The sequence below is a fragment of the Tachypleus tridentatus genome, chromosome 13, assembly GCF_004210375.1.
Source record: "Tachypleus tridentatus isolate NWPU-2018 chromosome 13, ASM421037v1, whole genome shotgun sequence".
NCBI classification, from domain to species: Eukaryota; Metazoa; Arthropoda; class Merostomata; order Xiphosura; family Limulidae; genus Tachypleus; species Tachypleus tridentatus.
This window is the reverse complement of record NC_134837.1, coordinates 187,233,963-187,248,837: the sequence shown is the minus strand read 5'-3', so window position 1 is coordinate 187,248,837 and position 14,875 is coordinate 187,233,963. Positions and strand designations below refer to the sequence as shown.

The 14,875-nt window shown below is 31.3% G+C and overlaps 1 protein-coding gene across 10 annotated transcripts in view; it reads left to right on the top strand.

Moving 5' to 3' along the window:
- Nucleotides 1-14,875, top strand: part of LOC143239737 (sodium-independent sulfate anion transporter-like) — an 85,244-nt gene that overhangs the window by 4,865 nt on the left and 65,504 nt on the right. For 6 of the 10 annotated variants that reach the window (XR_013021344.1, XM_076481163.1, XM_076481161.1 and 3 more), the window contains exons 2-3: nucleotides 4,826-5,067; nucleotides 7,871-8,066. Coding sequence is in view for 9 of the 10 variants with exons in the window: in XM_076481163.1 (XP_076337278.1) it covers nucleotides 4,826-5,067; nucleotides 7,871-8,066 (438 nt within the window). In the remaining variant the exon portion in view is untranslated. Of the gene's footprint in view, nucleotides 1-24; nucleotides 591-695; nucleotides 764-4,825; nucleotides 5,068-7,870; nucleotides 8,067-14,875 lie in introns of those variants that run through there. The other 4 variants (XM_076481167.1, XM_076481166.1, XM_076481165.1 and 1 more) reach the window with 3 other exon arrangements.

The window sequence follows — 14,875 nt, the reverse complement described above, 5'->3', positions numbered from 1 at the left end:
GGTGTCCTGTTGTCCTTGGATTTCTAATAATGTTATCAGTCAGCTTTTCTCTTGGCACAGAAACTGGATGCTATTGTCTGTCTGAGTGTTAAGAAGTTTTTTTTTATCTTTGTGTTAGATACGTGAAACAAAAGGTACTTGACTAGAACAGGTCAGGTATGCACACATTTGACGTCACACTAACATAAGTTCACTAACAGCCAGTTACTTAACAGTGTTATTTAATCTGTGTGTTTGTTTATTACACATGTGTAGGGGGTAAAACTGAGTAGGGAGTAGTACTTTAATGCAGCAGTAGGTTTATATGTACAAGTGAAACTGTATTAAATAATACTTGCCAGAAGTTGGATGTTTTCTGTGCTCATGCCAAGGATAAAACTTCAAAATACACGTTATTCAGGTGCAACATAGTGCATCTGACTGCTAAATGTAACTTTTCAGTCAGATTGAAACTAATAATTGAACTGTGCTCAAAAATCAAAAGAGAGAACCTTGTTAAACCATTTATTTTGTGAATTTAACCATGTATCACAAAAGCTTTTCTGAAGGTGGACTAGCTGCTGAACTAACATTTCCTCTTGGGTCTCATGGTTAGTATACAAACATGAATTTTCTGAGTGAATATTTTATTTATTTTTTATTTCAACAAGTTGTTTGTTTTTCTTGGTCATCACAATCTTACGTCCTGTTAATAGTTAATACAAGATGAATTCCCAGTTCCCTGCACAGGTGTACAAGTTTCTTCAAATCTGTATTTGAAAAGGTAAACAAATTTCTTAAAATAGGTATGTGTGTAGATATTGATAAATCTCTCTCTCTCTCTCTATATATATATATATACACAGTGTAATACACACGTACAATATGAATGTAGATACTGATGAATCTGTATGTATACAGTGCAATACACACATACAATATGTATGTAGATACTGATGAATCTGTATGTATACAGTGTAATATACATGTGCAATATGTATGTAGATACTGATGAATCTGTATGTATACAGTGTAATACACATGTACAATATGTGTGTAGATACTGATGAGTCTGTATGTATACAGTGTAATACACATGTACAATATGTATGTAAACAATGCAATACACATTTAAAATATACACATACAAATATACAATATGTGTGTAGATACTGATGAATCTGTATGTATACAGTGTAATACACATGTACAATAGGTATGTAAACAATGCAATACACATTTAAAATATACACATATACAAATATACAATATGTGTGTAGATACTGATTAGTCTGTATGTTTACAGTGTAGTAGACATGTAGAACATGTATGTAGATACTGATGAATCTGTATGTATACAGTGTAATACACATGTACAATATGTATGTATATAGTGTAATACCCATGTGCAAGATGTGTATAGATATTGATGAGTCTGTATGTATACAGTGTAATACATATGTACAATATGTGTGTAGAAACTTATTCATCTGTATATATACACTGTAATACATTTACTACGTGTATGTAGATACTGAAATATCTGTATGTATAATATGTAATACACATGTATAATATGTGGGTAATACATGTGTACAATATTTATATATACAGTGTACTACACAAGTACAATATGGGTATAGATACTGATGAATCTGAATGTATACAGTGTAATACACATGTACAGTATGTGTGTAGATAATAATGAATCTGTATAAATTTAAAGGGGAATACACATGTACAATATGTAGATACTTATTAATCTTTAAGTACACAGTGTAATACACATATACAATATGTATGTGTACAGTGTAGTACACATGTACAGTTTCTATGTGTACAGTGTAATACATGTGTACAATATGTGTGTAGATATTGATGAATCTGCCTATACACAGTGTAATACACAAGTGGAATATGTGTGTAGATACTGATGAATCTGTATGTATACAGTGTAATACACATGTACAATATGTGTGTGGATACTGATGAATCTGTATGTATACAGTGTAATACACATGTACAATATGTGTGTAGATACTGATGAATCTGTATATACAGTGTAATGCATGTGTACAATATGTATGTATACAATGTAATACACATGTAGAATGTGTGTGTAGATACTGATGAATCTGTATACATACAGTGTAATACATACATACAATATGTGTGTAGATGCTGATGAATCTGTATCTATACAGTGTAATACACTTGTACAGTATGTGTAAATACTTATGGAACTGTATATATACAGTGTAATGCACATGTACAATATGTATGTATACAATGTAATACACTTGTGCAAGGTTTAATTATTGCATGCATGTATGTAATTCAAGGTTCAAATAGCTGAAGTTGAAACCAGTTGTCATCAATAATCTAAAATAATTCACTATTACCTTAAACAATTTCCAAAGGAAATGAAGTGTAGATGTGGATTATTTGAAAAGACTGTAATATTGTGCAACGTGTTTAAGGTGTAGATGTTGATGATTTTAAAATACTATTATAGTTCAATCCAGCTGCTAGTGTTTGTAGTTCATGGTTATAATAATATTGTTTTGTTTAGCCAGTGACAGTATTTGAATCACACAAGTATTGTTTGTGCTCTCTGCAAGATATACTTTATTTGCTAATTGCTACTTTTACTTGCATTATTGACTGGAATGTTTAATACATCAATATTTATTATTTTGTCTCTTTTATCATTAATTTTCTATTATTTTGTGAAATGAGTAGATGTGCTTAATCCAATCTAAATCTGTTAATCTGGCTGAACCTTGTGCGATATTATTGATGTATTTGCTGAAAATATTATAAATAAAAAGGGTACCCAACTAATGAATCAGTGCATTCTACTCTAATTTTTGATAGTAATAATGTAATAAACATTTATTGAATTAGCTGTTCTTATTATTTGGTGGTTTGTAATTTTACTATAAATGGGTAATTTAAATTAAAAGTTGATTTTAATTAACTAAAGTTTTTAAGGCATTAAAGTTATTAAAGAGAAAAAAGTATTTTCTAAAGATATGTGAGACAGATATAAGTAGTCATGTTATAGATATGTGACACAGATATAAGTAGTCATGTTATAAAGATGTGACACAGGTATAAATAATCATGTTATAGATATGTGACACAGATATAAGTAGTCATGTTATAAAGATGTGACCCATGTATAAATAATCATGTTATAGATATGTGAGACAGATACAAGTAGTCATGTTATAAAAATATGTGACACAGATATAAGTAGTCATGTTATAAAGATATGTGACACAGGTATAAATAATCATCTTATAAATAAATGTGGTACAGGTTTTTAATAATAGTGTTATAAAGATATGTGGCACAGGTATAAAGACAGACATTATAAAGATATATGTTACACAGGTGTAAGGACAGTCATTTTATAAATATATATGAGACAGGTGAATAGACAAGTATATTATAAAGAATATGTTACACAGGTGTATAGACAACTATATTATAAAGATACATGTTACACAGGTGTTAGAAAAGTCATGTTATAAATATATGAGACAGGTGTATAGACAACTATATTATAAAGATACATGTTACACAGGTGTTAGGAAGTCGTGTTTTAAATATATGAAACAGGTGTATAGACAACTATATTATAAAGATACATGTTACACAGGTGTTAGGACAGTCGTGTTTTAAATATATGAGACAGGTGTGTAGACAACTATATTATAAAGATACATGTTACACAGATGTAAAGACAGTCGTGTTTTAAATATATGAGACAGGTGTGTAGACAACTATATTATAAAGATACATGTTACACAGATGTAAAGACAGTTATTTTATAAATATATATGAGACAGGTGTTTAGAGAAGTATATTATAAAGATGTATGTTACACAGGTGTAAGGACAGTTTTGTTATAAATATATATGAGACAGGTGTATAAACAAGTATATTATAAAGATATATGTTACACTGGTGTTAGGACAGTTGTGTTATAAATATATATGAGACAGGTGTATAGACAAGTATATTATAAATATATATGTTACACAAGTGTAAGAGCAGTCATATTATAAATATATGAGACAGGTGTGTAGACAAGTGTATCCTAAAGATGTATGTTATACAGGCGTAAGAACAGTCATGTTATAAATATATGTCTGACACAGGTGTATAGACAAACATGTTATAAATATATATACGTGACAGGTGTTTAGACAAGTGTTATAAAGATATGTGATATAGATGTAAGGCACAGTAAAATAAACTTTTGTATAAGTTATTCTTTATAGATACTGTATTGAGAAGCACAATATTTTGCAGTATGGAATTTATTACAGCATATATTTATTTCTCAAGGTTTTAATGCACTGAAATTCATAATTTCTACTGTATACGCATTATCATTCATAATGCTACTGTGTGTAAGATATTTATTTTTGTACATTTTACTTGAATAATTCATGTGCTGAAAGAATGAAATAGTTTTTTTGTTGTTTTTACTTTCTGTTTTATTATAAACATTTTGTCGTTAAGGTAAAAAAAAGTTTGAAACATCTTGGAGAAACTATTGGAATCACATGTTTACATTGAGGCTGCTTATGAAATCTGCAAATTTTTGCTTAAAAGTTTATGGGTATAGCATTAACCTTTCAGTTTCTCTAAATTTTCCTCTTTCAAGAAATACAGTATAGTTACACGAATATTTTCTCTATTAACCTAAGTATCTTTGCTTAATGTAGGTATATTTTTTGTTGTTATGTATGCTTCTTTATCATAATAATATAGGTATATCTTTTGTTGTAATGTATGTTTCTTTATCATAGTAATATAGGTATATTTTTAGGGGATGATGTTTTGTCAGAAGAAGATGAAGATGACACCTTTGATGTAAAGGAGTGTTTTATAAACTGTCAACAAAAGTTCTGCTCTGTTCGAACTATTTGTCGGAGGCTCCCAGTCACAACTTGGCTTCCTCGCTATACACTGGCTGATCTTAAAGGTGATGTAATTGCTGGTGTGACCGTAGCTCTAACTGTTATTCCACAAGGTCTAGCTCTTGCAGTATTAGCTGGACTACCACAACAGGTTAGTTGTGTTTTATTTTCCATGTGATGGGTTAAAACATAAGCTTGGGAATCATTAAACTTAATAGTTTAATATAATTGTATTACAATTAAGTCAGTATCTAGGTTACTTAAGAAGCTATGTTACATTGTTAACATTTGTATCTGCCTGTATAATATCAGTCCATTAATACTAGTTATTATTTGTGATTATTTTATAGTATCAAATAGTGTTTCTCTCATATAGTTAGTATCAAATGTTCCTTTTAGCTACTTGTAACATCATGTAGGCTATCTAATACAGTTAATATCAAATGTTCTCTCTGGCTATTGGTAACATGAAGTTGGTTATCTAATACAGATAGTATCAAATGTTCTATTTGTAGCACCAAGTATGCTATCTCATATCAAGTCTTGTCTTAAATTCTAAAGACCTTTTTTAAGTTAGATCTCATACTGTCAGTAAAATGTCACTCAATGTTTTTGTGTGTCCTTCACATATTTGCATGCTATATATGTCACTTATCCATAATTCTCCACTCTCTCATCATCCATATGACTTTATTACATATGCCTCAATGGAATTTGTACAAGCTTTGCTTCCCACATAAATAATAGTTTTTGTTTACAGTTGTGCTGTTCATTTTACTACAGAATCCATTCTGATGACTATTTCTGTAACATTCCTTACTTGGAGGTCTTTTCCAACTTGCTTGTAGTGTACAGGTGGAAGTTTTTGGTGTATTCTCAGCCTTCAGTTTCATGTATCCCAACAATTTTCTACTGCTGTTACTAATATGTATGTGGTTAGTGTCAATACTTCACTTGTGTGGCATTGACAGTTTGTCTTAATTTGATGGTAGTTGTTTTTACTCAGGTTTCATTGCCTCCAGTATCTACAGACTGGTTTTATTTATCACAAAGCTAATCTTGATCCTGAAAACTTCTACTGATCTCAGTTTCTTTCAAGTATGTTCTGTAATAACAAGGTCAAAGAGGTGCTCTGTCATCTTTCTGAGTGTCCTTTAGATTTAGTCTTTTTATAAAACTTGCCCACTACACTTAATCTTCCAAGAATTCTTCAAGACCGAAACACGTCTGTCAGCTATGAAATGATCCAAAACTTAGTACATAACTACACATGGAGATTTACTCTCCCCAGAGAGTACACATGAAGATATCACATATCAGCTACTATATTCTGACACCACATGTGAGAACCCAAATAAATATTTTGCAGCTGGTTCACATTTCCAATATAAAGGTTTGAGACATAGAATGTTGTGTAATTTGAAGAAAGGAGAGCTTCAGATGAAAGAATGAAATATCTTACCTTTCAAGAAACAATGTGGGAGCTGTCCATTACAAATATCAACTGTGCAGTGTATATAAAACTTTAATGTAACAAAACCTATTCTGAGTACTTTCATATATAACTGTTATAGTATGGATTACTTCTAGCTTTGAAAAACATCTGTGATAATGTTTTTGCTGTTGCTACATGTTACTCAATTAAATTATACAAATACACTTTAACTTGTTAGTTTTTTTACATCTGAACAAGGTAGTATTAGGTGTTATTTATAACTTTTGAACTTTATAGTTATGATAATCCTGCTACGTATGGAAACTGTACAAAAATGTATTCCACATTATGTGTGAAACAAAATACTGTCCACTAATAGTGGACTTTCTTTATTTCATTTAATATAAATTTTTGAAAGTTTTCTGACAATAAGATTATAAAATATTGTTTAAATTATTATAATGTTCCAAGTTTCAGCTTTTACAGCAAGGAAGATTATTTTGTAGAACAAATACGATGGGTTGATCACCAATTATAAATATTTTGTATCTATTTTAAAGGATAATTTTCCTCACTGTAAATGCTCTAGCTTATAAAAATGTAATACATAATCTGTAAGTGAACTAAAACAAAACTATTGTTTAAATTATAAAAATGTAATATGTAATCTATAAGTGAATTAAAACAAAACTTGTTTAAATTGTAAAAATGTAATACTTAACCTGTAAGTAAACTAAAACAAAACTATTGTTTAAATTGTAAAAATGTAATACATAATCTGTAAGTGAATTAAAACAAAACTATTGTTTAAATTGTAAAAATGTAATATGTAATCTGTAAGTGAACTAAAACAAAAGTATTGTTTAAATTGTTTTTCAACTTGTTACTGATTTTTTTACTTTATATTTGTTGTTATTCACTGTATAAGTGATGAAATTTTCAACTTAGGATTAAACAATCCTAACTCGGTAGATAAACATGAGAAAAAGAGCAATTAGATAGCTTATCAGACCTATTGCAGCTTTACATACACACTATTAACTTTATCCCAAACATGAAGTAAACGATGTTTAAACAGTTTTGGTGATTCCTTTCATGCTTATCATGATTCATACCTATAGTAAATACATAAATAATTTGATTCTCAGATTCGAGAAATTTAGCAAAGATTACAAGTTTTCTTGTACATCTACTGATTACTTCATTCCAGTACACAATTATACAGACACATGTTGTGTCACAATTCCATATTCTATAACAAATAGAATAAACCTCTGTTTCTGTTTGGCATTCATTGCTTCTAACTAAACTTTGAAATTGTCTACAATGAAAGTATTAAATTTTTTATACATTTAGTGTGTAACTTTGACAGGTTAAATAGTTGCAAGCTAAATTAACTTAACAGCAAGTAGCAAACTAGAAACCCGGTATTTAATTTTTTTGGGCTGTATTTAAAAAGATGTGTTCCATATAAATATGTATACCTTCTTTTGTACTGACATATTTGGTTTTAATACAGTATGGACTGTACACTGCTTTTATGGGCTGCTTTATGTATGTCATATTTGGAAGTTGTAAGGATCTGACTATAGGACCTACTGCCATCATGTCTATCATAACCTCTGAACATGTCCTTACTGGAGGAGTTACTTACTCTGTGCTGCTTACCTTTCTTTGTGGATGCATCCAGCTGATGATGGGTTTGTTTAACTTAGGTAGGTTTTGAAAATCTCAGTTCTAGTATGTTCAGAGTGAAATGATAAATGATCCTGAGTAATCTTAGTTAAAGAAATATTGAAGTTTAAGATCCCAAAAATGTCATTTACATAGCTGACTTACATTCAAAACCATCCAATGAAATGCTATTACTTTTGTAGGTGGACCTGTTCAACCAGCTAGTTTTATTCATTCTTTTTTAATGTTTGATCCTGTATGATTTTTAATAATTATTAGCAACTTATTGTGAGTTCCTTACATGATTTCAGTCTAATCACAAGTTTTAAGTTTTGTATGTAGGTGTATTAAATAATGAGTGAAATAAATAAAAACTAGTGGTTTTATGGGTATGTTACTAGTATGAGCCTATCTTTTCAGACCTTGCTGTAGCCATCTAACTGTATAAAACATACATTATTGTATGTATTAGCCCTAAATAACATATGATTTCTGTAGACCTTGTTAGTCTCAGGTCACTTAATATGTAAACAGGATCTGAGATGGACTTAACTCTGATAGCTCAGTTAGATCCAACTTACACCCTGAGGGCAGAATTAAACCAATAAATAAAGTAAACGAACTAAATGTTCTTCTAGACATGTAGTGAAATACAAAATATTAATACTTACAATTTATTCAATAAAACATTTATATCACTTTATACATATAAAATAATAGCAAATTTTAACATAAATGAAAGCATTAGTGTCTCAATTTTTTCTGATAATAGTACAGCATTCATAGCCACCTAAGAAGAAATCCAAAATAGGATGGAACAACAACAGTGTGTGAATATGAACCTTATAGCTCAATAAAAATGTAGTTTTGTTGATTTTAGCCAATAACGTTTTTTCTACCTTGGTTGTCACAATGTGATGTAACTACATATAACTCATCCTTGAGGATTGTGTAAAACCTTGTACCAGAAGAGTGACTAAGAAAAATACAATAACAATTAATAATAATAATCATTATAGTGAATAATATCAAAACATAAGTCTCTATAAACACTGCTTTGTAGGTTATCAGTTTGGTATTTTTGTTGTTAACTCTATATTTGGTGTTGAATGCTAGTGATTTCAATACATTGTGGAAGTGTGTTTACAACAGATATGACTAGTAATGTTTCATTAATATGTTGTGAAAGCTTTTTTTTTTATTAATTGTGTCTGTGTGGCTTCCAGTTTAGTAGAAATTTAGGTAGAAGTTCAAACAAAGTGATAAAAACTTAGCTTATTGATATTAGAAGAAAGGATGTACAAGATTAACATCTGCACAATTATAGTTCTGATTTGTTTTTAAAGATTCATTTCAATCATAATTTTTCTTTTAATTTTGGTATTTTAAAGAAGTTTTGTTTATTGAAAATTTACAGTGAAAATTTTTCAGTCTTTTAACAAAACAATGATAAAAATTTAGTTTCATAAAATCAAAAACTGTATTGAAAAGTTTTACAATAAAGATGTAAGAATTATTAATTATGAAGTCAAATGTAGGTATTTTAGTTATCTTTAAAAAAGTTTCACAGTTAATCCTTTCCAAATTTTCAAAGCTTTGAATTCACAATTGCTGATATTATATTACTGTTCACTTACAAGATTAGTCATTCTTATTCATTGCTACTCCCTGTATGCAAAAGGTTTTCTTTACACATATCACAAGCCTTATACTCCACGTCGTTGGAATCAAGTGATTCTAGTTTGTCTCTCATGCAACTCAACATGCATCACTGCTCCTCCAATAGGAGCATAGTATATTCATATGATGCATATGATTTCCTCTATGCACCTATTCTGAACAATCATTTCTCATCTGGCAGTGATTGTGGTCAGACATGTTTCTTTTTTGACCTAACTTCAGTTTGAGATATACAGTAAAATCTGTTTAAGCCAGAAACTGCATGAGGTGGAAACCTGTATAAGCTGGAAATATCAAAATTTTGCAGCATTATCATAACATTTCTCTCATAAGAGGCCCTCTATATAGCCGAACCTGCGTAATGCAGACGGAAAACTTTTTCATCTACCTCATCTATCAACAAGTAGGATTAGAACCTGAGTAAGACAGCAAAATGTTTTTGATTAAATATTAATTTCTCATTTAATTAATAATTTCTTTAAATATTAATAAATTCTTGTTTAATTAATAATTTGTTTCAATATTAATAAATTCTCGGACATTTTGTTACATTAAGTATTTATTAAATATATTTTGTTTCTTTTTCTGTCATTATTATTTTTGCAGTTAAATTAGATTCCTGATTTGTGGAAACATATGTCCACAAATGTCCACTTTAATTGCAAGATTCTACTCTAAATAACTCTCACAAAAAAATAAATTCCTATCTTCCCTAATTTTTAAAATTTAGGAAAAATTTATCATGAGTATTGGGTAAAAGTGAAAATCTGTGCTGTTTCAAAAATTTATGGAAGAATCAACTTCCTGTGGAATGGAAAAGTGAATAATAAAGTGTTGATTACAAGTGCTATATTCGAGGAATTTTTGAACAAATTAAACAAAAGAATGGATCAAGAAAATAGGAGTATTCTACTTTTCCTAGATAATGCAATATATCACCCAAAAGTTCAACTTTTAAACATTCATTTAGTCTTTCTACCTCCATGTACAACATCAGTCCTACAGCCACTACATAATGGAATTATACAGTATATAAAACTGAAATACAGAAAATTGATACTTCTACATATTATTGCAAACATGGACGACTGTAAGAGAGCATCTGAAGTGACCATGAAAACTGATGTGTTAAATACAATTGCATTTTTAAGTCATTCAGTCAAATGCGTAAAAGATGAATGCATAATAAAGTGCTTTCAAAACTGTGGATTTATTCTTGATAATGGTGGAGATTGTGGAGAAGTTGTTTATTATGACGATTCTAGTAAAACCCAGACTCTGATCGAGAAGATTGATGCAGATGATTCTGTGAATGCGGAAAGTTTTGTGAACGTTGACAAGAATGTTTTAACAGAAACTTATGAAAATCTATAATAGAATCACAAGATGGTAACAGTGTGAGAGATTCAGAAGATGAACAAAATGGAAAAGATAGTGAGGAAATAGAAATTTCTACTTCATCGCAAGTGTTAAGTTATATTAACACTGTCAAATTGTATTCAAAAATGAAGGGGTAAAGTGAACTTCATTAAAAGGCTGTTAAATTGGCATTATCTTTTAATTGCATGAAAAATCCCATTAAAAAATGAAACAGTTGAAATTGGACACTTTCTTGAAATAAATTTGATTAAGATTTTGTGTACTTATGCATATTTTGAATGTCTATTTTTGTTCTTATTCTAATAAATATACCATAAACAGTATATTAACTATTTACAAACATCTTACTTCTCTTGAGTCAAGCAAGTTCTGTATAAAGTATAAATTATATAATTAAGGAAATGCATGTTCAGTATATCTAAGCCAGAAAACCTGCATAATCCAGAAATTTTACTCGGTCCTGTGCAATTCTGCCTTAGACAGGTTTTACTCTAGTTTCTACACAAAGTGGTTAAACTTTATAAACTACTCAGTTTTGTTTAGAATTGTCCTAAGTTTACCTCATTGTTGTCTCATTTATTTAATACATTAACCATATTGTTGACTCTTGAAGTATGAATTCTGAAGTTAATGTTGCCACTTCAAGTGTCTCAACTTGAACATTACATGGGTCAACCTCTAACTCCAGACTTTGTCCCACTTCTTCCTCAACATGTTGACCTGTTCAGGCATATGAGGACTTTGATTGCTGTTTCTACCTCTTGATTTGTTGTTTCTTCCCATGCCTTTCTTGAGGATTACATTCAGCCTTCCATGACTTTTTTGTATTTTATTTCTTGCCCCCACCCATGTCCTTCATTACTATGTGAACATTCTTTTCAACCCTTTTTGGTTTTCCCTTCTCCCCTGACACTCAGGTCTATGCTGAATAATTTGCCTCATAGCTGTGTTAGCATGCCTCCTTCCCCATGGGCTTCATTCAGTCTGACCTTACTTACTGTCATGCAGACTGTCATCATTTCGACCAAGAAGTGTTGGATTCTGTTTTACCCACTTGGGGGTTCATCATTGAATCTCATACCCAGTTTTCACATCAAAGTCCTATCCTCATGACAATTTTGCAGTATTTTTCCAATGTTCATCTTCTATCCAAGGCTCTTCACAGAAATCATGAGGGTTTTCGGGTTCATCTTCTCTCACTTTATATTCACTTTGGCTTATTTTTCATTTTAAGTTCTGGCATTGCATGTATGGTCTCTCTGATGTATGGACCTTACGGGTTAGAATGCTGTATTATCTAGGGACTACTTACTTAAACCTGACCTCAATAATTTAAGATGGCCCTATTTTTATGGCATTTCATTTTGGATACCATCCAAGAGTCTTTAGAATCTCAGGTGATGTCGATCCAACAACAGTATCATTTCCCATCTGGTTGTCTGCTTTAGCTATAGCTAACCAAAGTGTGGCACCTGTTATGGTTCCCCTCCCTCCTCTTCCCAACCCTTACATGTCCTCCTTTCTTAAGGTGTCATAGCTTGTTATTTTCCTTTATAACACACATCATATCACCAACAGTACAGGTGACTATGTAGTAAGCTCCACTCCAGTAGGAGCTCAACTTTCAGCCTTTGTCGATCAATGGCTCCCTTTTATCAATAATATTTGGGTTCTTCAGGTTTGTCAGAAAGATTCAAAATGTCTACTGTATCTCTTTCCTTCCCAAAACCTTGGAATCCTGTTGTTTGTCAGCATCTGTCAAAGACGGTTCAGGACCTCTTCACTCAACAAGCAATTAAAACTATTACCCATCAACCACTGGGCTTTTTCTCCTGCTGTTTGTTGTTCCCTTGCAAATTGGGAACTAAAGACCTGTTACACTATGTAACAAAATTTTTACTTTTTTATGTTCCTGGGCAGAAAGTGTTATTTCCCAATTGCTTATGCCTAAAGTAAATGGAAAAACTATTTTTCTCTTCATACTTTGCTTTTGTGACCTGGGTATATTTGAAATTTTCAAGTATACCCATTTTCTAGAACATTCCAGGTAGATTCAGTGCTGAGTAACTGATAGAAAATTTTTTCAAACTTACAAGAATTTTCAAGAACTTTTGATAGTAATACAGTGGCTCACCAGTCACCACTTCAGTTTAGTTCTAGCTGCCTAAGTGAACATATATACATCTAATTTTATCAGAGATGGCATCAAGAAGCTGCAAGCATTCTCCAGATGCATTTTGCTATGAATGTGGCCAATTTATCAAGACAAGAGCAAAAAGGTACTCTGTGACAGCATCTGCTAAAATGTGTGAAGCCTACAACAAGGCATATTTCGGCATACCTGCTGGGGATCAAGACAAACCCTGGGCACCTCATTTTATTTGTGAGCACTGCAGAAGAACTCTAGAAGGTAAGATGGACAACTTTTGCTTGCTTGATTAGTAAGATTTTATATTATACAAATATTAGACCTTTAAAATTTAAATATCTCTTGATTTCCAATAGTATGGAAAAGATATCACATATAAAATATCTTGCATGAACCTCTTACACATTAGTTGTGGATGAAATAAATTTATTCTTCATAATAACAATTTTATTTTGCTCTTTTGAAGGATGGTACAGAGGAGAAAAGAGAGCTATTCCAAAAATTTGACATGAACCCACTGACCACTCGAGCAATTGTTATGTCTGCACGGTGGATCCTTCCAAACATCGGGCTGGCAAGAATGCATCTGCTATTATGTATACAAACCTTCCATAATCCATTGGCCCAGTGCCACACTGCCCTGAGCTCCCTGTACCCACTCCACCAAAAAGAAAGCAGCCATCCTCAGAAGAGAGCAGCAATTCCCCAAGAAGCTCAGTAGAAAGGATTAAAAAGCTTTGTTGCAGTGGTTTGGAGCTTCTTGGGCAGTCACAAGGCCAAAAGTTATATACATTACAATCACAAATCTTGAAAAACTACTCACTTCTAAACATTTTTGTATAACGTTAGTATAAATCTTGATTCATATGTTGTTTTATTCAGACCTTATGTAAATGAAAATGTGCAAATTTGCCCGTTTTTACATAGAAAATAGGTTAGTTTATAAATTTTATTATCCAGGTCACAAAAGCAAAGTTTGAAGGGAATAATGGCCATTTTACGTACTTTTACAACATAAGCAATTAAGAAATAACACATACTATCCAGGAACAAAATTTGTGTTACATAGTGTTATTGATTTGTCCCACCTCAATTGCTTCATTCACCTCCTTGTTTTCACCATAGAATCATATCTCACCCTCAGATGTGCATTTTCTCCAGGCTTATGGATGATCAAGATGGACATTACCAATGCTTACTTACATATTTGTGTCTCAGCATTGTTTTGTCCATATCTTTGGTTCATTCATCATAGGCTGGTGTACAAGTTTTTACCCTTCTGAATTGCTTCTGTACTTTATGTTTTCTATCAGGTGGTCAGGGCTTTTGCGTTTCATCTACATGCCTTGGGTGGTATGTATCAATCACCAAGGTAATGCCTGGAGCCAATGTGCACAACATTTGATAAAATCTGATGTCATGTTTTGGGTGCTTTCTATCTTGTGGTAGATTGTCTTTCCCACCCTCACAAGATTTATCTGTTGACCCTGTCAGTGTCTGATAGATATGCAGTCAGTGAGGTTTTCTTCACATTGATGCATTTGCTACCTCTCTGAATCACAAATTACTCCTGTTTTTGCCTCCAGTGTCTCGTTTTCAGGCTTTGGCTGTTGATGCCTTAAACCAAGATTGGTCACACAA